Below are 25,964 nucleotides of genomic sequence, written 5' to 3'. Positions count from 1 at the left end.
AGCTGAAATATGAAATGTTACTCGTGCTAGATGTATTTTTAGACTCTGTTGATATTTCCAAAATTAAATGAATTGACGTCTTCACTTTCTCTGCTTTGGCGCCATCTCTTAAGCAAACTCTTAATAGAAAAGGTGAGGGTGGGAGGAAGCACTCTGCAAACCATTAAGGAATTGCAAGGCTTCGTTTCAGCAATGTTTCGGAAAGAGGAATTGCAGCAGCAACAAGGAAACCATTAAATGACCTTGCACCGTGTATTGGCCAGGTCAAGATCCCATTATGAAGAAGGGGAAGCGAAGGATGAGTCCAACAAAATTCAAGACAATTGTGTATTTTATTCTTGCTTGTAAGCAGCAAGGAAATACAGGGTTCCATCTTCAATTGCAAGTAGATGGCGTCTCGTTTTTGGGGGTTGACCCTGCCTTGGGGAACAAAAGTATGTTCATAGAATCAGAGTTGAAAGGGACACCCCAACAACTAGTCGAACAACCTACAATGCAAGAATCTCAACTAAAGCATCCATAACAGATGGCTATCTGTTCAAATCCCCTATGATTTAGCCAAGGCTGGGGAATCTATCACCCTCCAGATGTTGCCCATCATTATTCCTGAGCGTTGGCCATGCTGGATGCAGCTGGTGGGAGCTGAGAGGCCAGCAACATCTGGAAGACCACCCAATTTAATCTCAAGGAGTGCTTTTTTGAGCCTTGACTATCAGATTTCTGTCCACTGTTAGCGAAGGTGCATAAATCTTAGCATTTGGGTTGTAACACCCTGACACAGAATGGTTACTGTGTTAATTTTGTATACGCGATATTCTCCAGGACAGGCCCAATGTGGTGCCCTCCAGGTGTTTTATTTTTTAATTGAATCTGTAAACCGCCCTTCATCCGAAGATCATAGGGCAGTTCACAACATACAAAATGAGGACATGAAATGTATAATGAAACAAAAAGCAATACCCCCCAAAAAAAACTTTTTAAAGGCCATAGAATGTTAATCAAAGGCTAGGTTATAGAGAAACATTTCTGCCTTGCACCTAAAGTTGTCATGAAGGTGCCAAGTGAGCCTTCCTGGGGAGAGGATTCCACAAATGGGGAGCCACTGCAGAAAAGGCCACTCTCCGGACCTCTCATGGAAGAGAGGGTCTCAGAAGATGATCTCAGGATCCGAGTAGGTTCATATGGGGAGAGGCGGTCCTTGAGGTATAGTGGTCCTGAGCTGCTTAAGGCTTTATAGGTCAAAACCAGAACTTTGAATTGTGACTAGAAACTAATTGGCTGCCAGTGAAGTTAGGCCAGGATCGGTGTAAGATACTCAAACTGTCTTGGCCCCAGTAAGCAAGTTGGCCACCAAATTCTGCAGCAGCTGAAGTTTCCAAACCATCTTCAGAGGCAGCTCTGCTTATGTGTTGAGTTAATCTAACCTAGAGGTTACCAGAGCATAGACAACAGTAGTTAGGCTATCCCTGTCCAGGTAGGGTCACAGCTGGGCCACCAGCCAAAGTTGATCGGAAGCCACCTGAAGCCACTCCAGAAATACCCTCCAAGCTACATACCTGATCCTGTAACTCCATCGAGAGCAGGCAGCTTCCCGGGCAGTTGCTGACTACTACTCCTGTCATGTGACCCTTGGTCATGCTGGTTGTGGCTGATGGGAGCTGGAATTCACCAGCCTCTGGAGCATGGGTAGGCAAACTAAGGCCTGGATCTGGTCCAATCGCCTTCTAAATTCAGCCATGGACGATCCAGAAATCAGTGTTTTTACATGAGTAGAATGTGTCATTTAAAACGCATCTCTGGATTATTTGTGGGTCATAGGAATTCGTTCATTTTTTCCCTTCAAGATATAGTCTGGCCCGCCACAAGGTCTAAAGGACAGTGGACCGGTCCCCTGCTGAAAAAGTTTGCTGACCCCTGAGCATCACAGGTTCTCCACAGCTGCTCCAGGAGGAAATGATTTTGCAAAAAGCAGGAAGGAACACAAGAGAATTTGGGACTGTAAAATTTCAGATTCCATTTTAAAACGATAAGAGCAATGGTTGCAGATCTATGCTTCTAGCCAATGCCTTGTGAACTCTCAGAAATCTGAGGAGCTCTGAAAGGAAATGAACACCACCACCACCCCAGTTCAATTTCTGAATCTGAGGGGGCCCTAGTGGATCTATTTGGGGGGGCTGTAGCCTCTTCTTCAATGAGCTCAAAGTTTCTGGCTTCGCAATAGACACTGAAGCACAAACTGACCAGCTCTCAAAAACTATTTGGTTGACAATTCTTGACCCAGGTCTAGTTAAATAATCCACATGCAACGGATAGGCTGTGCTTTTAAAGAGGACAAAGTCTGCTGCTTGTAAAGTTGGTTTTAAACTGCTGCAGTGAATGCAAAGAATGTTTATGGGGCATGAGAGTGGGAGGAAGAGAGACTGTTGCTGGAGACCTCTGGCTATTTATGCATAGAGCAGCTGCGATGCATGTATAAGCGGAGAGACGGACAGAAACGAAAACTGCTGATCTGGTCCTAGCCCCCTTCACTCTACGCTGGACTGTGCCCAAACGGACTGTGCTGAGGTCTAAACACAGAATGTATGTGGAGCGAAGAATGTAGGTTATCCCACTTATTTCAAATATCTGGGGGTGGGGGTAAGGCTTGCAGTTTAGAGATAAAGGGGAAATGAGAATCAAATCCAGGCTAGAAACATGCGAAGAATTGTGACAAATGACTTAAGTGGCGCAGAACTGAAGACGCTTCTATATTTATTTCAGCCAAAAGTTTCCAACATGATCACACAGATCACAGCACTAACACCGTAGAATCTTCAGATGCTAAAATGACCTTGAGGCCAACTACATCCAGACAGTAATACATTGCATTAAAATAAATATATATTTCAAGTGGGTTACACAATTGGTTTGATCATAACTTTTAATATTTTAAAAAAATCAGTTTTAAGAATAAAAATTCAAGCCATGGTTATTCCAGAGGTTCCCTTTCTGTCAATCCAAAGGGATGCAAAATTCATAAAACATCACACTCCCATTATCAGTGCGTATGAGATTTGTATGTATACATGCCCACCCATCCTCCCTCCCCTCAAACAGCCCCAATGGGAAAGGGAATGTTTAAAACAAACCACATTTAGGGGCAATTCAGGAACAAAGCAAGGAGTCATTAAATGGCCCCATCCTGCCATAGGAAATAATTCATTTAAAACATTTGTGGAGGGGAGGAATCCTACTGGGCATGTTCTTGCCTCTAGTTTTCTGTATGTAGCACCTTGGCTTTAAGTAAAGAAGAGGTTGCAGGATCCGGCTAAGTTTTCAGTTCAGTGATTCTCTCCCCGTCCCTGACCTGGTTGGATTGCTGTGCCTCTCTACAGAAGCAGGCAAAAGCAGTTATCTTGGAAAACAGCAGCGGGGGCCAGGGATTGCCTTTAAGAACTGCCTTAATTTCTAGACAAACACACACCTGACTACAATGCTGTTGCTTTTGGCTGGTTTGCATATGGCTTTTTTTAAAAAAAATCATCACCCCTTACACACGCAGACTGCTTTGGACAAAATGCAGACCCTATGCCCCCCTTCCTAACCACACATGCATACAAAATCTAGGTGAGCAGAAACAGCATCCCTTTAGTATGATCCCACTGCTCTTGGAACTTTATGAATATCCCAATCAACTTGTGGGTGTGTACAAAGAGGTCCCACGTTCTCACACAGGTTTCCCGAATTCAGTTCCAGAAAAGTAAACGGTTCCGCCTATTTCGTTTATGTCGCAAGCAGAATGTATTTCGCAGGACTCCCTGAACTCTGATTTGTAATATTAGGGATGGGTCTTTCCAAACACTTCACCTAAGAAAGCCAAATACAATATAAGTGCTATAAAAACCCAGTCCACTGCAAAGGTTCAACAATGCAACGAAAGCTGGACTCTGCCCTTGGACACCTTAAGCAAAAACAGAATTGGCAACGCAAACTAAGCAATATGAATGCCAGGAATGCTCAAGTTCGGTGTGGTTTCGGGAATGGCTACAAAGTGCTCAGAAATTCTTTGACCTGAAAAGACAAAAGCACAGAATTTATCAAAAATTAGTGACCAAGATAGAAAAAAAAAAGCACTGGTTGCTAGGTTCTGGGAAACGTCTCTTTCATATCACAGAATAACTAACTTGCCACAAGAGTAACACATTTTTAAATTTAAAAAGCTCCTAAAAGGATTCAGGGTTTGGTTTTTACCTCAAATAATCACCCCCACCTCCACCCATCTCTTAGGGGCTGCCAGTAGCTTCTCACTTAAGGGACTGAACAGATTCATACTGGCTTAGCTTCAGAAGCCCTGAAGCACCAAGTTCTCCCAGGCGAGTGAAAACAATGTGAACAGTGGCCAGAACTACTAAAGAAAGCCAACATTAATAAATACCACAACCATCTCAGATTAAAAACAAGCACTGCATGGCGGCATACAAAGTAACGTTAGTGAAGTTTCTGATCACTTTTCCAAAGATGGCACAAAATCCGCACTAACATAGTTCATAGTAATGTTCCAAAAAGTGAGCAAGAGAGGGGAGAAGGGCCTTGTGATTGCACCCGTAGACTTACGAAGAGGGCTGAGTGTTTGCAGCTGCTGTGGATTTATTTATTACTTAACATATTTATATACTTCCTATTCATATATCAATGCAGTGTGTATGTAACAACATATACAATAAAACACAGAACTCCATAAAAAGAATTCAAAATCATCACTAAAATGACTGGCCAATTAGAGAAAGGTTGTTTTCTGCCGCTCCAGAGAAGCGGACACGGAGCAATGGATCCAAACTACAAGAAAGAAGATTCCACCTAAACATTAGGAAGAACTTCCTGACAGTAAGAGCTGTTCGACAGTGGAATTTGCTGCCAAGGAGTGTGGTGGAGTCTCCTTCTTTGGAGGTCTTTAAGCAGAGGCTTGACAACCATATGTCAGGAGTGCTCTGATGGTGTTTCCTGCTTGGCAGGGGGTTGGACTCGATGGCCCTTGTGGTCTCTTCCAACTCTATGATTCTATGAATTCTATGAATTCTATTCTATGAATTCTATGAATTAAGAAAGTTTAAACTTTCTTCAATCACCAAAACAAAATCAGGTCTCTATTTCTTGAGAACGCTTTGGAGAAAAATACAACTTTCTGTAAGGAAGCAGAACCGTTCAAGTCCTTACTACAGACCAGTGTTCCTCGGGTAGCAAATGTGGGTGTGGAGCAGTTGGGGGTGGAGAGAAAGGAATCACTCTTTCAATCTATTTTGCATCAATATGATGATGAGAGCAGGATTATTCAAGTCTTCCTAAATAAACCACCATAAAGGACTTAAACAAACCACAGTTTAGCTCATGTGTGAATGTGGCCAAAAACTTTGTACAACAGTGACCAGGGAAACAACGGAACTTCCTTCAGGCTTTCAGAAACGTGGAAGCAGATTGTGCACTTATATGACTATGAAAACGCAACGATATCTCAAGAGCAGAGCTTTGCAAATTGTGTGTTGGCTGCAGTGTGTAGGTGTGTCATGCAAATGCTCCCTGCACTCCTCCTGCGGCTGGAAAGGGATTAGTTTAACCTCTGGCTTGCTAGTAAAACTGAATTACTGTGACATGAAATGATGCATGTCTAAATAGTGTGTCACCAACATGAAAAGTTTGGAAAGCTCTGTCTCAGAGAGCTAACCAAAATTAAAAGGTCAACTACTGCTTGTAGTGCAAAGGAGAGAAAAAAGAGGACTATACGGAAAACATATCTGAAAACTATTTGCTACAGGGTGGGCATGAAGACTCCAATGAACCGAGAAAATTCCTGTATTTGCAAGGCCTTCTGCATTTACTCTGATGGGCGGGGACCACTCCACATATGCCCCCCTTTGTATGTGTGGACTTTCATTGTCCACCATCAACATATTAAACCACCAGGGCTTTAAAAAATAGTTAAGTGTGGTCATCCAAGAAGGGAGATGTTAAATACTTTCTGGCGGCTTTTACCTTTTCAATCATATCTTCATGCCTTTCTTTGTTGCCTTTGAAGTCTTCATTTACGTCCAGTGTTAGAACAGGTACATCTTGCAGGTATTCAAAATCTGTTCTGTAAAGAAAACAGGACATCTGAATTGGGAAACTGAAGACATGAAGAGGGCAAAGGAAGTTAATTACAAAAATACGTCTGTTTCTTGAAGTTTGCAGCACAACCCTATGCGTGTTTCTCCGAAGTAAGTCCTGGCAATGGATCTTACTTCTGGGAAAGTGTGCACAGGATTGAAGCCTTTGCTGTTGCATTTCCAATCGTGGGAGCTGCCCAGGCTGAGAATTCTTTACCGTCTTATAAATTAGGGTCTCAAATATACACAGCAAAGTTTCTAAAGTTAGGTAAGATATCTATAGTTTTCAGCAATGGCAACTATCTTATCCGCTGGTTTAAATTCGTAATCTATTTAATATTTACCGCAACGTTCTGTGCTGGAGCCAGCTTTCATGTTTGTAATGAAGTTTTTCCAGATATTCCATAGGAATGCCTTGTTCTTCATCCCTCCCACGCACATAAATCCTATTCAAGCATTTCTAAAAATAAAGAAGTCACAACTGGAATGAAGCAGTAATAATAATCATCTTAAAGGGGAAAAGGCACAGCTACACTAACCTTAAAGGGAAAACATGTTAAGGCTGAGGATTCTTTTATAAACTGCTTAGAGACTTTAATGTATGAAATGGTATATAAAATACATATGTGTTGCAGAAAATGTCAACCTGGCACCTTAAAGACTCCTCATTTACTGTATGTATTTTTCAGCATGCATTTTTGCAAAGCAAAACAAAATAGCACACCAGCTAACACAGACCTACAGAAACTTGTGCTGTGGGAAGTCTTTATGGCGCCACAGAACTCTTTGTATTGTCATTCGCCCTTAACTTGCAATCCTACACCCACCTGTACACAAGGCACAATGTAAACCATGTAATAACAGCACCTGAACTTGTTAAGATGCAGCCCAGTGTGTTCTTTCTCACACACAAACACTGCCTTTTCAATAAGATTTAGGTTGACTGACAGAGGTGAGGGCCCACAGGCTCTGTTGTCAGACAGGCCCACAAACTTCATTTCTTACCTCAGGGGTAGCTCGGAGATAAATAATGCCATCCAGCCGAAGACTTGAGCCAAACTGCTGGTTCATCCAGTTATGCCAGTCTTGGTAAATAGTCCACTCGGTTTCATTCATGCAGTCCGTCTCATATAAATTAGATGCAAAAATGTACCTACACAAAAGGAGGCAATCAAGCTCAGTGTCATTTTCTAACCTTTCTAAGAAATGATGAAAGAATATTTGCTAAAGGGAAGGCGAGTGATGATAGGTAACTAATGACTAGGGATGAAACTGTAAAGCGCTGAATGCTTTTTATGTAGAAGAGTGGATTCAATGAATAACAGAGGTGAGTGAACAATGATGTGTTTTGGCGGATGCCCCACCAGTACGGAATGCCCTTTCTCTGGGCACTTGCCACAGTCTGAGTATCTTCTAGGCAACCTGTACATCTTTGGGTTAACACATTTCCCCAAAGGGAGGAGAGCCTACAAAGGAAGAAACCGTGGGGCTCTCTCCAAGCCTTGTTTATCAACTTGCAAACACTCCATTCCCCTGACAACTTCTTGAATGGTCTGTGTATGGATCTCCTTGAGCAAACTGGGGAGGAGGGGCAACGATATGCCCAATGATGATGGGGCAGCTTGCTCAATACCAAGATGGTGGCCATCTCTTTGGGAAGGCCTTCTGTTTTTAAAGGCAAATGACGGATTTATCTTGCATTACATTTTACACAGGAGCATTATAATACTGAGAGCCAGTGTGGTGTAGTGGTTAAGAGCGGTAGTCTTGCAATCTGGGGAACCGGGTTTGAGTCTCCGCTCCTCCACATGCAGCTGCTGGGTGACCTTGGGCCAGTCACACTTCTCTGAAGTCTCTCAGCCCCACTCACCTCACAGAGTGTTTGTTGTGGGGGAGGAAGCGAAAGGAGAATGTGAGCCGCTTTGAGACTCCTTAGGGTAGTGATAAAGCGGGATATCAAATCCAAACTCTTCTTCTTCTTCTTCTTTCTCTTATAAGCCCCCAAACCCCTCTAGATTCAGTTTGAACACAGGTATTTTTTTCTAGGGGTCTGCAATTTCAAGAACTAGGTATTCAGGGACTGTTAACACTGCAACTGTAATTCCTGGAAAATCAATCACACCTCCAAAATTTAGCCAGCTGATCAACCATTTGTTGCTTTTTGGCTACATAGAGCCAGCCTCCCAGCAGCTGCTTGGAAGTTCCAGTGGAGCAGCTTAACGTATATGGCGCTCCAGAGGTATCCTCATATACTGCTTTCTGCAAAGTGAAAGAACAGCATGGCAGAAACCAATACAGAGATTGCGATCAACGCAGCAGCTAACAACATCTGCTTCTCTCCCTCCATGCCACTTTTTCATATATAGTCATACCTTGGCTCCCGAACGCCTTGGTACTCAGATGTTTTGGCTCCCAGCAAACCTGGGAGTGACTGTTCTGTTTTTCGAACGTTCTTTTGGAAGCCAAACATCCAACATGGCTTCTGCTGCTTCCGATTGGCAGCAGGAGCTTCCTGCAGCCAATCAGAAGCCGTGCTTTGGTTTCTGAACGTTTTGGAAGCCGAACGGACTTCCGGAATGGATTCCGTTCGACTTCCAAGGTACGACTCTATACATCTTTCCTCTGTTTCATTCCAGCGTCGAGAACATCGTTCTAACAATCCAGAGGAGGAAAGCTTTTGTCTTACAAACTGAAACGGCCATTAGGAGCAACACATAAAAGAAAGGAACTGCAAGAATTAGCAAGAAACACATACAAACCTGTCACTGTAAACAGATCTCTCAAAGAATACGACGGGGTTCTCAGCTTCTTTGAGTTTCCTTTCAAAAGATTTAAGTTGAGCCCGGATTCTGCTCAGGCAAGCGTAAGTCTGGAAAGTGAAGGACCATCTCTCTGGCTTCTCATACATCATCTCAAGCAAGTTGCCACCACTCTTTTGAGAGGAAGTAAGCTCCTGTTTAAAATACAAATAACGTGACTTTTTAAAAAGGTAGCATTTTTTTAAATAAAAAAGCTGCTGTTAAAATATTCCAAGGTCACCAAGTTCTAACAGAATGTCCTAACTTCATTCAGCTTTACCTTCTCAGCTGCATTTTAAAGTTCGCCAACTAACTGATATGTATTAGTGGAATAACTTCTGCCAGAAAGGCAGCCATGTCACTGTCAGTTTCTTCTGTGAAAAAAACCCAGCAATGTCAGGTACAGTAATACCTCCGCGAACGTCCGCCTCGCCCAGCGTCTGCTTAAGCGAACATCCGCGGCAAACCCGGAAGTACCGGAACAGGTTACTTCCGGGTTTGCCATTTGTGCATGCGCAGAAGTGCTAAATCGCGCTGTGCGCAGAAGCGCAAACCGCTCCACACGCGTGTGCAGACGCGACACTTTGCCCTGCGTCCTTTTCGGCTAGCAGCTGGGGCTCCAGAACAGATCCCGGTCACAAAACAAGGTACAACTGTATAGACTAAAGATTTGTGGCCAAACAGTGATTTATAGAACCTTCATAACTTTGCATTCAATCACCTGAAACACCAAACCAGAATATGGTGTTACATGAACAAACCTTGGGACCTACTCTATCTTCTTTTGCGTGTCCCAATTCACCTATTGATTTCCTAGTTTGCAAGCAAACTAGCCGGCTCCCCACCACAACACCTGATCATTTTGAGCATTTGCCCACAGGCTACACCTCCCACCTGACAGTGGCTAAGCTACCTGGCGCAGATGAGTATTGGGAGTCCAACATTATCTGAAGCCAAAGCAAGAACACTCTGACAGTTTGCATTTCTTAGTGCAGAAAGTATTGATCTGATGTGTCTACTTCCTAGTCTACTTAATTCAAGAGGGCTCTGGATCTGGAAGCTTCTCTGTGTGAAAGAAACAAGAAGGTTCATGATGTTTGGACTATTCCTTCAGAGAAGCTGAGTACAGCTGGCTTAAATGGGTTCTCTTATCTCTTCTGTCAAGCTGACTATAAAATAAGGCCAGAAGGAGCCTGGGCTTCACTTCCTCTTTCTATCTCTTTTCCTTCCGTTGTGGTATTCTGTACACAGTATGCTTAGTGTTAAGGTTTAGACTTATTATAAGTTATTGTAAGTTCAAGTTAAGTCGGCTGCAACTGGATTTCTCATGTACAGTACCAATTCTGAATGTATTGGATTTGTAACCATTATGCTCATTTGCCTTCAGTAGCCATAAAGCTCTGCTAGATGAAATACAGTTGCCTCTGGTCTATTTTTGGGAAATTCTGCAGCGTGTTTAAGTTTTTACTCTGCTAACGATACATTGGAGTTCTGCTCTGGATCGCTACTGAGTAGATTTCCATGACACACTCTCCCCACTCATTGAGTGCAAACAACTACTACGGAAAGTATTTTCCTAGGAACAAGTTGTTCTTTCTTTTATTTATTCAACAAAATTTATATACAGCCTGGTAGGAATAAAATGTCTAAGTGAGGCATAGGCAACCTTTGGCCCTCCAGATGTTTTGGACTACAATTCCCATCATCCCTGACCACTGGTCCTGTTAGCAAGGGATCATGGGAGTTGTAGGACAAAACATCTGCAGGGCCAAAGGTTGCCTATGCCTGGTCTAAGTGGTTAACAAGAAATATCTAAAAATGATCAACAAAAACAGTGAGAGAATTCAATCAGGCTGATTGGGAGTTGACGGCACAAGCTCCCTGGCCTGTTCTCCCTCAGTTCTCAAACAGAGCTCCAGTGAAGGATGGGAAGAGGCTGCGCCAACACTTCTCTCAGGCCATTGTTGGTTCTGTCAGGAGCCATTGGCATGTGTGCTCCCTTGGCTTGAACTCCAGCACTTACTGCCCCCCATCAGGAGACACTGGTCTTTCTTAAGGAGCCCCAGGGAAGATGGAAGAGGGTCTGCCCCAAAATTAAACTCACAAACAGTAGGAAGAGAAGTAAAAGTGAGATACACTGGCTAAAAATCAAGCATCTGGTAATAAACGTTGACAAGTCACTGAAGGTTTCAACCAAACAAAATAAAATAAAGTCCAGGGATTTCGCTCAAAGAAAGCACTTTCTGCCTCAGGAGGCCTCCAAGAGTTTTCATGAGAGCAAGTGGAAGAGAATATCAAACTCTTGATTTAATTTGATTTTGACCTGTTTTTAGGAGGTGATTTAATTACTGTTTGATTTTATACTAATGTTATATATCTGATGTTAGCCACCCTGAGCCCGACTTTGGCCGGGGAGGGCGGGATATAAATAAAAGTTTATTATTATTTAATATTGAGGACACTTTTTATTCCTGCCATGAGACAGTTACATTAAAAATCAAGCTGGCCGTGCTTATACCATCTGTTGAGGGAGACAATTCAGTAACAGCTGCTACTGATGTCCAAAAGCAGTTGGCGGCATGCTCCTATAACATACGAAAGCATACAACCCAATCTTGATACTTAGAAATAGTATTCTTCCTACCCCCATATGAAGGTAATGTTTTACCTATTTATGTCATGACATTTTCCACTAGAAACAGAAATGCTCTAACTTGGATAAGATGAGGACTGTATGCTTGGTAACCTTCATAAAACCAAATGTTACATGCATAAGATAATTACCAAAAAATTCATTTCATGCATTTAATACTTAAAATTACCTTTTCCAAGCAGTTACTTTTTTGACCATGCACTGTGAATTCCAGTGCAGGAAAAAGAAATTCTGAACCTTATAACAGACATTTAAAGGCCCCAAGCAAAGAGAAGTCTGTCTCCATTTATTTCAGATCAGGAGACTAAATCACAACCCACAATCCCAATCAATTAAGAATCCCAATCAAAAATACATTTATACCTCAAAAACCCTTGCAATAGTTCATTTATAGTTTGCTGGAAACACAGCTACGCATTGGCATTCATGACTCTGACCACTAGAGAGCAGATCTGCTGCACTAGCATTAAAAAAGATCTTAATTTCCTTTTGTTTTTCAACTGCTGAATATATATATATATATATATATATACACACACACACACCCACACACCCACATGGTGATTGTAGGAACATTTGGGTGAAGCAATTCTGTCTACAGTCAGAAATAAAAATTCTAATGGGTGTAGTTACGAAAATAAAGCAACCTTGTATAAAGAACCTTCATTTCCATATTTATTTTTGCAGTTCTACTTCTGCAAATTTTTTTTTGTCATGGGCAAATGAAAGCAGAGTTCTTCTTTTTCAATCTAGAACAGTGCAAATATTTGTATGCATCACTAGTCTAAAATATAGATCATACAGATCATACACCCACTGATCTAGACTGAAATTTGGTGGTGGTTTTTTTTATTAATTCCATTTACACTTTGCATTCCAAAAAATATGTTCGTCGCCCCTAAACACAGAATCATATTTCCTCATACCTCTTTGTCATCAGGGCAATTCTGAACATTGCACCACCTTGCTACTGGTTCTGGAACAACTTCCCAATCTTCTCTGGCTTGTTTGAGAATATTCACAAAAGTAGACTTCCCGGCAGCTGTGGACATAAAATTGATTTTGATCAAACTGGCATTCGTGTGCTTGGGACCAATTTGAAAACAGGAAATGTTTGACAGAACAAATGTAGTTGAAACATTTTATTTGTTGAATGTAAACAAGTAAGGAAACTATTTTCATTCTTTAATATCTGGCAAAGTGTAGGGTAATACTAGCATGCCCCACAAAAGTTTTCTCCACTGCTTCACTGCCACCTGTGCAAATTGCATCTATACATATTTGCATAATGAAATAAACATTATTCATCACATTGTACCAGATATAGGAAACACTGTTTGCTGTAGCATTGCTTTACAAATCATAAAATTTCATCATTTGGGCACAGATTTGGTGTTTTATTTCAGTGAGAGTATAACATTTATTTTCTGGATTGAAGAATGAGTCTACACATGTTTACCAAGACATAAGGCCATAAGAGCTTAATGGGACAAACCCAAGGTCTGTATTACTGCAACCATGTAGCCTAGTCCTATCCATGTTTACTCTTGCATGTGAACCCAAAATAAAGGAAGGGATGTACAGGATGTATAGCTTTGGATTTTTAGGCTGTAACATCTATGGACAGGGTTTTTCTTTTTAATTTAAATACTGTGAAGGCACCTCAAGTCTTCAAGTTTCTTCCCAACTCACCACTTCACATTTAAAATTGGAAGTTTTAAGGACACACCTGAAGACTAATTCACTCGACAAACAGGGTGTGCTGTATGAGTGATGAGAGAATAATTGCCGAGGAGTCTTTTGTTTTGGTGTAGGGTGGGGCAAGATAAAGCAAGGTCATACAAAGCTAAATCAATGAGAAGAGTATATAAAGAACATTTTCAAGTTTACAAACTTAGGTTCAAGTTCAGATAGTTGGTAATTTTAGAAGCCAATTTAGAATGCACACCCAAAATTATAGGCTTGAGGGGCTCAACAGTGGACCTCTACTTTCTGTCTCCCATAGATCTATATTGATGTACACCAAATATTATTGCCCTACTCTTTTGCAACTTGTCAAACCCCTACAGTAGGAGTGGCTAACCTTTGGTTGTCCAGGGGGCATTGGGACTACAATTTCCATCAGTCTTAGCCTGCATGGTCACAAAGTATCTACAGGGCTCCTGCCTTAGAGCCTGCCAGAGCGCCTGCACTATATAAACGATAATAACAATCTTGAGGTGATATATATGATGGCTTTTGGCCTCAGGAGTTTTGTGCAGACAAAGGTACCTTTTTAAGCTGTTTAGCTATCTGAATTTTAAAGACATCTTCAATTTCAAGCATTCTTCTGTTATATCACATGAACTTTGAATGATACTGTATGCTTAAAGAAACTGTAAACCTGAAAGCATCATGGTTCTTAAAATTAACTAAGTAGAATTGGGGGGGGGGGGAGAGAGAGCAGGGTACCATTGCACTGCCAGGAAAGAAGCCGCACACATCTGCTCAACACAGCAGTGGGGAGAACTTGAGCATTTCTGCCTGTCATATAATATAAAGAAACAGGAACCCCATTACAGAGTGGGGGGCACCTGTGGCTTTGGGGACCTATTATGTTCTATATGATTTATGCTGCATTTATGATGTTCTATCATGTTATTGCTATTTATTGTTCATAAGCTGCTTTGGGATTCATCTGAATGAAAAGCAGCATGGTAATATAATACAGTAAATTAAATCAATTCCATACCATAGCCCCAAAGGCCATCTCCCCCTTCAGCTTATAAGACCATTAAGGTCAATTCTTCCTCAGCTCCTGCCCCACACTGAGAGCCCAATGCCATGGAAGAGAGTGTAATTCAGCTGGTCCCAAGGTTTTGCCACTTCCCATATTTTAGAGACACCTCCCACAGTAGCAGCCATTCCTCATTCCATCCAGCAATAAAAATGAGACCACTTTTTCGTCATTGTTGGCATCTGTCCGCCTCGGGAGACAATGGAGGAGTGTGCCTTTGGGGGCGAGGTCAAGCTGTTGGAAGGTTGCAGCATCTTGGCATTCCAACTTGCTGGGTGCAAAAGGTTTTCTTTTCTTTTCTTTTCTTTGCCTGGTGAAGCAGCTCAGTCTACTTGTGGAGTGATATTCCAAGCTCCAAGCGAGATTGTGGCAGGTCAGCACTTTATGGACCATGGCTGTCCAGCTAAGGCAGGTGGGTGGGTGGGTGTATATATCTATACAGTGGTACCTCAGGTTACATACGCTTCAGGTTACATACGCTTCAGGTTACAGACTTCGCTAACCCAGAAATAGTACCTTGGGTTAAGAACTTTGCTTCAGGATGAGAACAGAAATTGTGCTCCTGTGGCACGGCGGCAGCAGGAGGCCCCATTAGCTAAAGTGGTGTTTCAGGTTAAGAACAGACCTCCGGAACGAATTAAGTACTTAACCCGAGGTACCACTGTTTGCGTGTGTGTATATATATATATATATATATACACACACACACACACACACACATATACACACACGCGTTTTATTTTATCTCTGCTGCCTAGTCCAGCCAGTTCTTTCTTACAATAACTTTTGCAACCAAGTCGAGCAACTGACCCCTGAGCCTGCGTTTTTTCCTCCTCCCTCCCAGCCCGCTTTTCCTTTTATGCCGTGCTTCTTGAGAAGGAAGCTATGGCCTTATCCTCTGCTCTCTGTAAACCGCCATTGGAAGCCCCACCCGCAACCAACACTGCTGAAAAGCGGGAGGGGGGAAGGGAATATATAAAACAGCGCAAATAAGAGACAATTCACCTATGTTGCCTTCTATGGCGATCTTCTTGATGGCGCTCTCGACCCGGCTCCGCTTAGGTGGGGTTGCCATGGAAACTGCCTACCGGCTACGGTGCGAAGCTCCCGGGGAAGACGGTGCGACTGAGAGGACAAACCTAGGCGGGAGCGCTCCGGTCTTCCCGCACGCCGAGGCTACGTAAGCCCGTCTGCCCGCGCGCGCGCCAGCCAGCCGGCCAATCCCGTTTGTCCCGCCAGCCGCCGTTCGAATTTGGCGCGGCGTCGCTCGGGGTTGGCTATGCCGGGCAGTGACGTCACCCGCGGGAGTCCAGTCAGCTTCTTCCTTCCGGCTTCGTTTTCACCTCAATGACGGTCTTATCATAATAATAGAAGCCGCAGCTGTCGTCGTTCTCTCCCCTCCTTAGCCGCCCGAAGAGTCCCTACAGGTGCCCGAGAGGGTCATAAACCGTATGGCGAAGCGCGCGCGAGCGACCGCGGCTTGCGGCAGAGCAAAAACCAACCGCGCTCGCTCGCCTCAGAAGGGCCGGCTTTCCATGGGGAGGGAAGCTCAATCACACACCGAGCAACGGATGCAGCCGGAGGGAGCGCTGTCGAGCTGTGAGTGCGTCGATCGGCTTGGGTCGTAGAATTCTGCAGTTGGAAGGGGGTCCCGAGGGTCATCTAGTCCAATCCCCTGCTGCAGTTACGTCGTTGCCATGGCAGCTTGCCAGGCTTCTGGGGCGAGATCGCACTCCGCCTTCCAGGAGGAGATTTTAAAGTTTTCTTAGAAATAATGTTTAAAATGCCGCGTGTTGTGGTCTTTTTCTGCTGTGATCTTTGAAAAGGCATATAGCCTAGGTGGCTTTGAGACCCGGGATTACGGGAGAAGCCACGCATATTGCGGATCAGGGATGGTGGACCTGAGGCCCACTGGTTAAGGATGATGGGAGTTAGGAGTCCCCGTAACATCCGGAAGGCTCTCGACCCTGGTTTAAATTCTCCCTTAATTCGGTTTTAGATCATCCAGCTTCAGGATAGCATAAAAACATCAGGTGAGTTCTGCTGGATCAAGCCAATGGCCAGTATAGTCCAGCATCCTGTTCTCAAGAGTGGTCACCTAGATGTCTAGGAAACCTGCAAGGAGGCTCTAAGCACAAGTACACTCCTTCCCTCCTGTGGTTTCCAACAACTGGTATTCAGAAGCATTGCTACCCGCAGCCGTGGAGGCACATCGTAGCCATCACAGCTACCAACCATCAATAGCCTTCTCCAACATGACTTTCTTGGGATCTGTTGCATCCCTGACAAGGAGCTGAATTGCTACTGCCACCAATCACTTTACTGCAATAGCCATATTCAAAATTACTACATTTTACATGACCGAGATACTCAAAGTGAGGAAGGCCCACTTTTGTGCTATGGTGTGAGAAAGACGTGTAGCTTTTCCCATGTTTGATCTCACTGCAACAGCATGTCGCCACACGTACAGCGTCATACACTCCACAGTCAACACCAGGGGTCAGTTCTGCCAACTCCTAGCTACACCTCTGCCTAAGACATCCAATTACAGATAGGTAGCCGTGTTGGTCTGCCATAGTCAAAATAAAAAATATTCCTTCTAGTAGCACCTTAAAGACCAACTAAGTTAGTTCTTGGTATGAGCTTTCGTGTGCATGCACACTTCTTCAGATACACTGAAACAGAAGTTGCCAGATCCTTCTATATAGTGAGAAGGTGGGGAGGGGTATTACTCAGAAGGGTGGTGGGAATGGGAGATTGGCAGATAGCTGGGATGAGCCTGTTGACGACTCTTAACGACTGCAATAGGTCTTACAGGAAAAGGCAAGGGGTGAGAAGGTGAGAAATGGCTTAGTCATGTATAATGAGATAAGAATCCAATGTCTTTGTTCAAACCAGGTCTCTCCATGGTTTTAAGTTTGGTAATGAGTTGCAATTCAGCAGCTTCTCTTTCCAGTCTATTTCTGAAATTCCTTTGTAGCAAAACAGCTACTTTGAGATCTTGTATAGAATGTCCTGGGAGATTGAAGTGTTCTCCTACTGGTTTCTCTGTTTTGTGATTCTTGATGTCTGATTTATGTCCGTTTATTCTTTGGCGTAAGGTTTGGCCTGTTTGTCCAATATAGAGAGCTGAAGGACACTGTTGGCATTTGATGGCATACACAATGTTAGACGATGAGCAATTAAATAGTCCCGAGATGGTATGTGTGATGTTGTTGGGGCCAGTAATGGTGTTGTCCGGGTGTATGTGGCAGCAAAGTTGGCATCTGGGTTTATTACAGGCTCTGGTGCCAGTGTCGGTGTTAAGTCTGGTTGTAGTATTATTGTGGGTTATTGTCCAGGAGAGGTTGTAGATCTCTGATGATGCGTTGTACTGTTTTAACTTGGGAGCTGTATGTGATGACTAGAGGTGTTCTGTTATTTTCTTTTTTGGGTCTGTCTTGCAGCAAGTTCTCTCTGGGTATCAGTCTGGCTCACCTAAGAGATCTACAGCAAACCTTTTTAGAACTAAAATACCCAGCAGATGAAGTTAGACAACAGATCAACAGAGCCAGTCAGAGATCTACAACCTCTCCTGGACAATGACAGTTCTCTTTCTCAAGCTCTGGGAGGAAGACCTTTCATTGCCTACAGACAGCCACCCAATCTTAAACAACTCCTAACCCACAATAATACTACAACCAGACTTAACACCGACACTGGCACCAGAGCCTGTAATAAACCCAGATGCCAACTTTGCTGCCACATACACCCGGACAACACCATTACTGGCCCCAACAACATCACACATACCATCTCGGGACTATTTAATTGCTCATCGTCTAACATTGTGTATGCCATCAAATGCCAACAGTGTCCTTCAGCTCTCTATATTGGACAAACAGGCCAAACCTTACGCCAAAGAATAAACGGACATAAATCAGACATCAAGAATCACAAAACAGAGAAACCAGTAGGAGAACACTTCAATCTCCCAGGACATTCTATACAAGATCTCAAAGTAGCTGTTTTGCTACAAAGGAATTTCAGAAATAGACTGGAAAGAGAAGCTGCTGAATTGCAACTCATTACCAAACTTAAAACCATGGAGAGACCTGGTTTGAACAAAGACATTGGATTCTTATCTCATTATACATGACTAAGCCATTTCTCACCTTCTCACCCCTTGCCTTTTCCTGTAAGACCTATTGCAGTCGTTAAGAGTCGTCAACAGGCTCATCCCAGCTATCTGCCAATCACCCATTCCCACCACCCTTCTGAGTAATACCCCTCCCCACCTTCTCACTATATAGAAGGATCTGGCAACTTCTGTTTCAGTGTATCTGAAGAAGTGTGCATGCACACGAAAGCTCATACCAAGAACTAACTTAGTTGGTCTTTAAGGTGCTACTAGAAGGAATATTTTTTATTTTGACTAAGACATCCAAGTGAGGGTAGGGACCTGTTCTTTTATTCCTTAGAAAACGCTATGTGTACTGATCTAGAAATATAAACAAACAATTCAAAATGTACGATTCCTGTGCCTTTCACCTGGTTTGCATTTGGACACAGAAACTTTTAAAGTTTCCAGGAGGGTTTTTTTTTGTTTGGTTTTTTTAGTCTTCGAAAAATTCTGAAGAATAGGACCCAGGTAACCTTGAGTTCAGCAATAACATCTGAGAGATTAAGGATTGAATTGGAAAAGGCAAATGTTAATGAAGACACCATCCCCACACAGAGCTCATTTTGCTCAGAAAACGCCAAACAAATACTGGAAGAAAGGCTAGAGGAACAAAATGAGACATCCATAGAAACCTGTTGCCCAGGTTATGGTCAAGACAACCAGAACATTCAAGATTTAGTAGTGGCATGCAGTAAAGGCTTCACACAGGAGATGTAAACTATTGTAGAAATTCTGTAGAAATTCCCACACGCATTACTGGATGTTGACCACTTCTAAGGGCAAATCTGACTTTAAAGAATTTTCTTGCCCAAATGTGTTGCTCAAACTATTCTAGAATCCATACACATTTTTTATAACAGCTGCAACCAGGGGCACAATTTTTTTAGCCAACAGATGCCCCTTCCTCTACAGTGCAGTTGACACAGATCTCTTTTACCTTTCATTGCCAACTAAAAGCATCTCTGCTCAGACCCTTATGGAAGTTTGATGGTGTCTTAACAGTTAATGGGAGCAATAGTTTTAAGGCAATTTAATTACAATGGTTTTGTGATTGTTGCTTTATGTTAATATCTTGCAACCCACACTCGCATCCTTAATAAACAGCAAGCTACGCATTTAAACAAACACACATGGGATATCCAGTGTTAAAGCAGACCCACTGAAATCAATGAACTCAAGTAATGAGTCCATTTCAATGGGTCTGCTTCAAGTATGATTGGTATTTCCCAGGTTCCTAAGCCATTTTCAAGAGGCACCAAACCAAACTTGCTTAATTTCAGTTTTGTTTCATGTATCTTTAGACCAAAAGTGAAACCAAACTAGTGCATTCCAGCACTCCTTCCTAACAGCCACATATTACCTTACCGCTTTGTATTGGAAGCGGCACCATTTTGATGGGGAAACAGCCCATGTCTGAGTTTGAGTACAGATGGAAGGACTTCCATTTTGCACAACTGACTATAATTTCTGGGTAGGCTTGCCTCCCATTTTGAAAACTTCAGTTGTATGCCAAAACTTCAGGGCTATAAGAGTTAAGGAAAATGGAAGGACATCAGGTTTGTTTTATTGCTCTTAGATTTGCCTGCTATACAAATAGTTCACAAATTCAGGTAAGGTAATCACATAAAGTAATTTGTACGTGAAATGCTCAGATGTGTACAATGTACAGATACATAATGGATGTAGATCTATTGAAAAACAGCAAGTTAGGATGAGGAGGGAAAGAAAAGGCAATCATGGTCAAACATAGCTATTTATTTTTCTTCTTATAAACAGCATTCAGTTCCTTACTGAAAAAGCCTAGAATTTATATATATTTTTCATCCCATCACTTACAACAATCTGTATACATTATTTACATCTTTCCAATACATGTGTTGCAGAATTTCAGACATTCAACTTTTTTTTTTTTAAATCAAAAAGCTGTTTTCATTTAAAACAAGTATTGATCAATAATGACTACAAACTGAAGTAATATTGGCACAGTCTGCGTACAGTACAGGTCTCTGTGTTGCATTTTATATTTTAAGCCTATTTTGTCCAGCTGCTTTTGAAGTATTTAAAAGAAGCAGACATCATAGTGTTGCATCTGCAATACCTTCTTGCTTCCAAAAAGCAGGCCCAACACCAGGTTTAGAGAAGGGGTCACTGAGTGAGCTCACACATGAAGGCAAGACTGTTACAGCATAAAATCAAGTACAAGGGGAACCAATTTATGCACTCGGAACAATTAAATTGTAAGGCTTTTCCTGTACTGCTTCTAGCTGCCAAGGGGAAAGAGAGAGATGCATGCGTGAATACTCCTGCCACAGCTTAAACTCTTTACAGGTGGAAAGCACCTTTAGGAGATGGTTTGCAGTTTAAGCATTCTACCCAAAATGCTGCTTTTTCTTTTGCAAGGAAATCGCTCACCCCGCTGCCCAACCCCATGATGATGCAACTCCTTCCCCTTCTTACCATCACCAATTGTAGCCTGAGGTTGTGCAGTCCAGCAAGCTAGACTGCTTGATTATGCTGGCTGGACAGACCTAGCCTGATTCAGGCAGGAATCTGTGGCCATAGCTGATGAGTGCTGTGCAGTGCACATCAGGAAACCTCCATGCTCCTGGATGTTCCCTGTTAGGAGAGCACAAGCAAGTGGTCCTATATTTTATCTAGTCTCCTGTCCCCCCCCCCCCACTGCACTTAAGGCTTTGCCAGTTATAGTAAGAGTTAGGCAGGTCTGTCTGCATGTACCAGGTTTACCAATGAGTAATATTTACTCGAGCCTTTTAATTTTTACAATACATGTTAAAAGGTATTGATTTTTATGGCAATATTTAGCAAACACAACATCTGTGAATAAATGTCTTCAAAAATGGAACCGAATGACCTTTCAAAAGATTTGAATGACCTAGTTATACATGTACAAAAATAATGAGTACAGTTTAGTGGCTATAAAAATTAATTTCCCCTAAAAATACAGTTATCTATGAAAAAACTATTGAAAGGACAGTGTTCTTGGAGAAGAAAAAAACCAAGCAAACAAAGAGTTTCAAAAGTTGAATTACTTTGCCATTTTAGGAGGGAACTGAATTTCAAAAAATGAAACTATGTGTACAACTGGCAGAAATAAGATGCCAACTAAACTTTTACTTAAATTTAAGTATATCACTCCTAAGGTGGCTAGTGGTTCTATCAATGCAGTCTAGAAAACCCTAAATAGTTACCTATTAAAAGAAATGCAATGAAAAGAAATGAAAATATTAAATAACATGGGAATGTTGCAATTGAGAAATTGGCAGGTCCACCTTTTTGTTTTGATTTAATATGAAAGCATAAATTTCACCTATAATATAGTATTCCAGGGGGAAAGAATACATGTCAGCTGGTTTAAGACATTCCCAAGCTGATTTTTTTTATTAAAAAAAAAAATCTTAAAACTTTGTATGGCAATTCAAGGCAAGAGCTCAAGGAAAAGAGGAAAAATCTGAAAAGGTAAGAAGAGTCAATAGCAGCAAATTGGCCTTTTGCCTGTAAAGGGAACTTTAGAGAGAGATTTCAGTTCTAAAAGATTAAAGAGTCTCTGGTTTTCTATCTTAAAAGTAACTGCAAATATTCAGAGTTCTAGATTGCATAGTAAACAGTAAAAGAAAACTTGACATGAACTTACAGAAGAGCTATTAATCCTTTTGAAAGCTTTCTGGCTAAAGCTGAGTTACCACTAAAATATTGTGGGACGTTTTTATATTTACGCAATGAACATGGATCCCTGACACGAATATGCAAAGTAGACATACAATTTCTATGGTCAGAATTAAAAAATCTGTCTTAACAATGTAAATCCTTGTTCACTGGCCTAAGAAAGCACAACACAACGGCTTTAATGGACTTGCACCAACTTCCATGACCATCAATTTTACTCTGTCTCATCAGATTGAGGAAGGTTACCTTCTGAAGTTATTAACCCCATCACCAAAACAAAGAAACACACTGAAAGCTGAAATAAGAGTAAAACTGGTTCAGACTTTTGAAGCTCCTTCACTCTTCCTCCACAATGTAAAAGAGTGTTAAAATACAATGGCTGGCTGTGACTATATTCCCAGGCCTGAATATCCAATGTTTAATATATAAAAAAGCAACCTGGCATTTAGCAGAGTACCCCTTCAAGATTGAAACCCAGATCCAGACTATAATTTTGTGGATTTTAAAATACTAAGGTGTTCAGTTTTCAAAATCCTTGGTCAGATGAAAAAAATCAAGGAGACCTGGATTTACATTTGAATGCATTGGTAAATTAATATATATTGTGTCTGAAGGCCATCACTGAAAAATGTAAAAGTTCCCAATGCAATACAAAGATATACTCTGTGTTCAATACAATGAGATATCTTCAGTGTTTTCGTTTTCAAGTTTAATGAAATCAACAGAGTTTAACTAAATGTACTCTCAGTGATCTCCAGCCTTTTATTATCCAACCAAGAAGTCAGCAAACGAAAGCAAACCAAATAATCCCCCCCCACAATGAGCATTTGAAACTTAATACACTCTCATTGTACCTTTATAGAACAGACTTACCTTATAGAATATTCACAACAGTCCCTAAAAAAATTGTGTGTGTATGTGTGTTAAATTAATATTTCAAGGGATTGAAATTGCTCATCATTGGGAAACATTTCAATAGTAACTTCCTTCCTTATAAACTGCTGCCTGTAAATTCCAATTTTTTAAAAGGTCCTCAAACATCTATTTAAATATTTGATCTCAGAATGGTAAGCCTGACTTCTATAAAATCAAGCCTGGACATAGATGTAATACCATAAAAGATTAGCATATGTAATACCGTGTGTGCATATTAAGTAGTACCCAAACTGCTGATCATTTATTTTGCTAAATCTACATGCAGAATTATGGTGCTCCATGCAATATGTACATTAGGTACAATGAGCAAGGGCTACCTAATTATCAAGGTGAAGTAAGCCTAGATGAGTTCACGGCATTTCTTGTTTTTCCTTTTATGACTGAGTTACAAAAAATTCAAGACCACGTCTTAAGCTCAAGAGTGTGTTGAATACTTGATAATGCAGTGTTTAAAACACACATTGTGCATATGTAACTTACATACACTGCAAAAAACATGCTATGGGAAGGTGCTGTGCACACAAGATTTTAAAAGGGACATGCATGGGCAACGCAGCTTATGTCAGAAATGCATACTCAATAAGATACCGCTTTGTGAATTTGCAGATTCAGATCTATTTCACCCAAGGAAGACTATCTCTATACTACACAGAACTCCGTTTTAAATCATTCTGTGCAAATTGGTTTAAGAACATCTGAAGAGTATGATGAATCAGCAAAAAAAACCATGACATTTTCAATTTAACACTATATAATCAGAGAGTGGTAAGCTGCAAATGTGCAAGAAAGATCTGATTGTATATAGAACTCTGAATTAAACCTGACAATTTTATGAACATGTGGGAATCAGAAACAGCTCATGTTCTGAACTTCTAAGAATGAAAAGTCTTGGGTTTCCCAACGTGCTATCAAAAACATCCACAAACCAACAGGTGACCGTTATCTGGGTGCTTGGTTATAAGGTACTGGGTCATCTCATTTGAAAGGAGGGGAAGAAACAAAGAAAGAGTGACAAAAATACAAAATATGTGTGAGTAAAAGTAAACAGAGACATCTAAAAACATGAAAAAGTGGTACTGTAAGCCGTATAAGAAAACTGCTGTGTTTGGGTGTACAGTTAGGACTGCAGTGGGACTGTGCGCTCAGGATGAATGGAATGGCAAGTGTTCCATCCGATAAATGGATTGAGGCAGTTTGCAACTAAGGAGCCCACACTTGTACGTCAAGTGAGATTTCTGCCACTCGCAATAAAATGACTATGGTGGATTTAGAAGTATTTTTAAAATCCTTGTTAACACCACTGTTGTTCTCCGTAAACAACTTCCCCTTGTTTCCTCTTGATGCTCTGGCAAGGCTACTGATTTATACGGGTAAGAAAGCTTACAGTACAGTTTGACCTCCCTTGATCATCAAAATCAGGCTGGCTAATCTAAAGGAAAGTTGAATGTTTGAAGAACAAATGCAAGCAACAAAGAAGAAAGTGGTCAACCCCCATGCTGTCCTTAGTCCTCCACAGATGCAAGACGTTGGGTGGGTTTCTGAGGACATAAAAAAAGAAAGAAAAATGAGCCCCCCTCTCTCCCCACCTCCTGTAGCCCACATTCATCTCTAAAGGCATTGTTTTGCATTAAAAGCTGGAGATCACTTCTAGAAGTTATGGCTTTTTAAAAAACGGTTTACACATATTTATTTATATCTAACAAGAAGTGTAAGTCCTGGGTAGCAATTTGTGTTTTCTGGTTCCAGCAATGTTCTTTGTATGTGCTTTGTACCTCAGAAGAGAGTCTGCCAAGGCACTTAGAGAATGTTAAGTCTCTTAAAGGACTTTCTGAGAATGGGCTGCAACTGGCAACGCAGAACCCATACAACCAGCAGTGTCACATATCCCAACAAGCATGTATTTTTTTCTCTCCTTTATAAACACTCGACATCTGCTAAAAGAAGATTACACAACAAACAATAACAGAAAGCCATTTACTGTGTGTGTCTCACTAAAGACAAACTGGTTCCTCTAATAAAAGCACAGAGAATGGATCTAGGTTGCCCAAATAAAAAACAAGAACAGGTTTCCTTTTCTTTCTAAAAACATAAACAAAAATTTAAAAGGCTGCAAGCCTCTTCACACGCTTGCTCAGGAGTAAGTTCCATGGATCTTAATCAGTGTGCAGAGGATTGCAGCTCAAATCCCTAAAACACCACATGCCTGCTTAAACCAAACAAGTGATTTGCACAAATTCACTTCTGCTTATCTGTCCTTTGAAGTGAGTTTTTCAATCAATTCTTGAAGTGGAGCAAGTTCTCTTCTGTCTATAAGGTTAAATTCCTGTGGGAGGCAGAAAAAGACCAACAATTCAATTCAACATTTAGCAGCATATCCATTAGTTATCAACAACATTGTTTTACCCTATGTAACTGAAAACACAATTACCTTACGCTGGAAGTAAAAGCAGTCAACACAGTTTTTAGGAAGAACAAAGATGAGGTCAATGCACACCGAAACTAAGACTAAAAGAAAGATCCCCATCCGAGAAAGACAGATATTAAAGTTCATTGTGGGGAGATTCCACAGAAAGCATTGTCCTAGCTGCTGCTATTGCAGAGATCAGAAGAGAACCAAGTGAGGTTCTCATTTCACTTCTCTAGGCATGTTCACTTGCCTCTTGTTGATATGTGAGAGGATCACCAGTGTCCCAGTTAGAACTCTAGAATAGTCATGAACCTGCACTACTTAGGTGCAGAATCTATATGTGGGACTGCTCATGGCACATGAAGAAATCCAGCAGTATTTTTAATTCTAGGTTGGTGGCCAAATGCTACCAAACACCTCTAACAATAG

The 25,964-nt window shown here is 41.6% G+C and overlaps 2 protein-coding genes and 1 long non-coding RNA gene across 4 annotated transcripts in view; 1 reads left to right on the top strand and 2 right to left on the bottom strand.

Moving 5' to 3' along the window:
• Positions 1-2,734: 2,734 nt before the first annotated feature.
• On the bottom strand, positions 2,735-15,512 carry DCK (deoxycytidine kinase). The gene is made up of 7 exons (XM_081021224.1): positions 15,352-15,512; positions 12,497-12,612; positions 8,879-9,072; positions 7,125-7,272; positions 6,464-6,579; positions 6,007-6,106; positions 2,735-4,050 (listed from the first exon to the last, which is right to left on the bottom strand). The coding sequence occupies exons 1-7, from the start codon at positions 15,419-15,421 to the stop codon at positions 4,024-4,026; spliced, it is 771 nt and encodes a 256-aa protein (XP_080877350.1). The 5' UTR covers positions 15,422-15,512; the 3' UTR covers positions 2,735-4,023.
• A 578-nt stretch (positions 15,513-16,090) lies between these two features.
• LOC308485487 lies at positions 16,091-25,454 on the top strand. Its single transcript, XR_013990561.1, has 2 exons — positions 16,091-16,901; positions 18,784-25,454. It is a non-coding gene; the product is annotated as an uncharacterized lncRNA (long non-coding RNA).
• Positions 20,243-25,964, bottom strand: part of MOB1B (MOB kinase activator 1B) — a 31,468-nt gene continuing 25,746 nt past the window's right edge. Inside the window, exons 6-7 of one of the 2 annotated variants that reach the window (XM_081021264.1) lie at positions 25,368-25,451; positions 20,243-24,666 (exon numbers count right to left, since the gene is read on the bottom strand). In XM_081021264.1, coding sequence (XP_080877390.1) covers positions 25,374-25,451 — 78 coding nt within the window. In that variant the 3' untranslated portion in view covers positions 20,243-24,666; positions 25,368-25,373. Of the gene's footprint in view, positions 25,452-25,964 lie in introns of both variants that reach the window. The other variant, XM_081021265.1, reaches the window with a different exon arrangement.

Source organism: Podarcis pityusensis, assembly GCF_964106645.2.
Source record: "Podarcis pityusensis genome assembly, chromosome: 9".
Taxonomy (NCBI): Eukaryota; Metazoa; Chordata; class Lepidosauria; order Squamata; family Lacertidae; genus Podarcis; species Podarcis pityusensis.
The sequence above is the reverse complement of the archived record's forward strand: the minus strand, read 5'-3'. Positions and strand labels throughout refer to the sequence as shown.

What these genes read in the sequence shown, in the direction of transcription:
- DCK (XM_081021224.1), bottom strand. Translation starts at nt 15,421, where the DNA reads ATGGCAACCCCACCTAAGCGGAGCCGGGTCGAGAGCGCCATCAAGAAG. An exon ending in ATTGCCCTGATGACAAAGAG is followed by an intron (nt 9,073 to 12,496) that starts GTATGAGGAAAT and finishes TATTTTAAACAG; the next exon opens with GAGCTTACTTCCTCTCAAAA. An exon ending in CTCCAGCACAGAACGTTGCG is followed by an intron (nt 6,107 to 6,463) that starts GTAAATATTAAA and finishes TTTTCTTTACAG; the next exon opens with AACAGATTTTGAATACCTGC.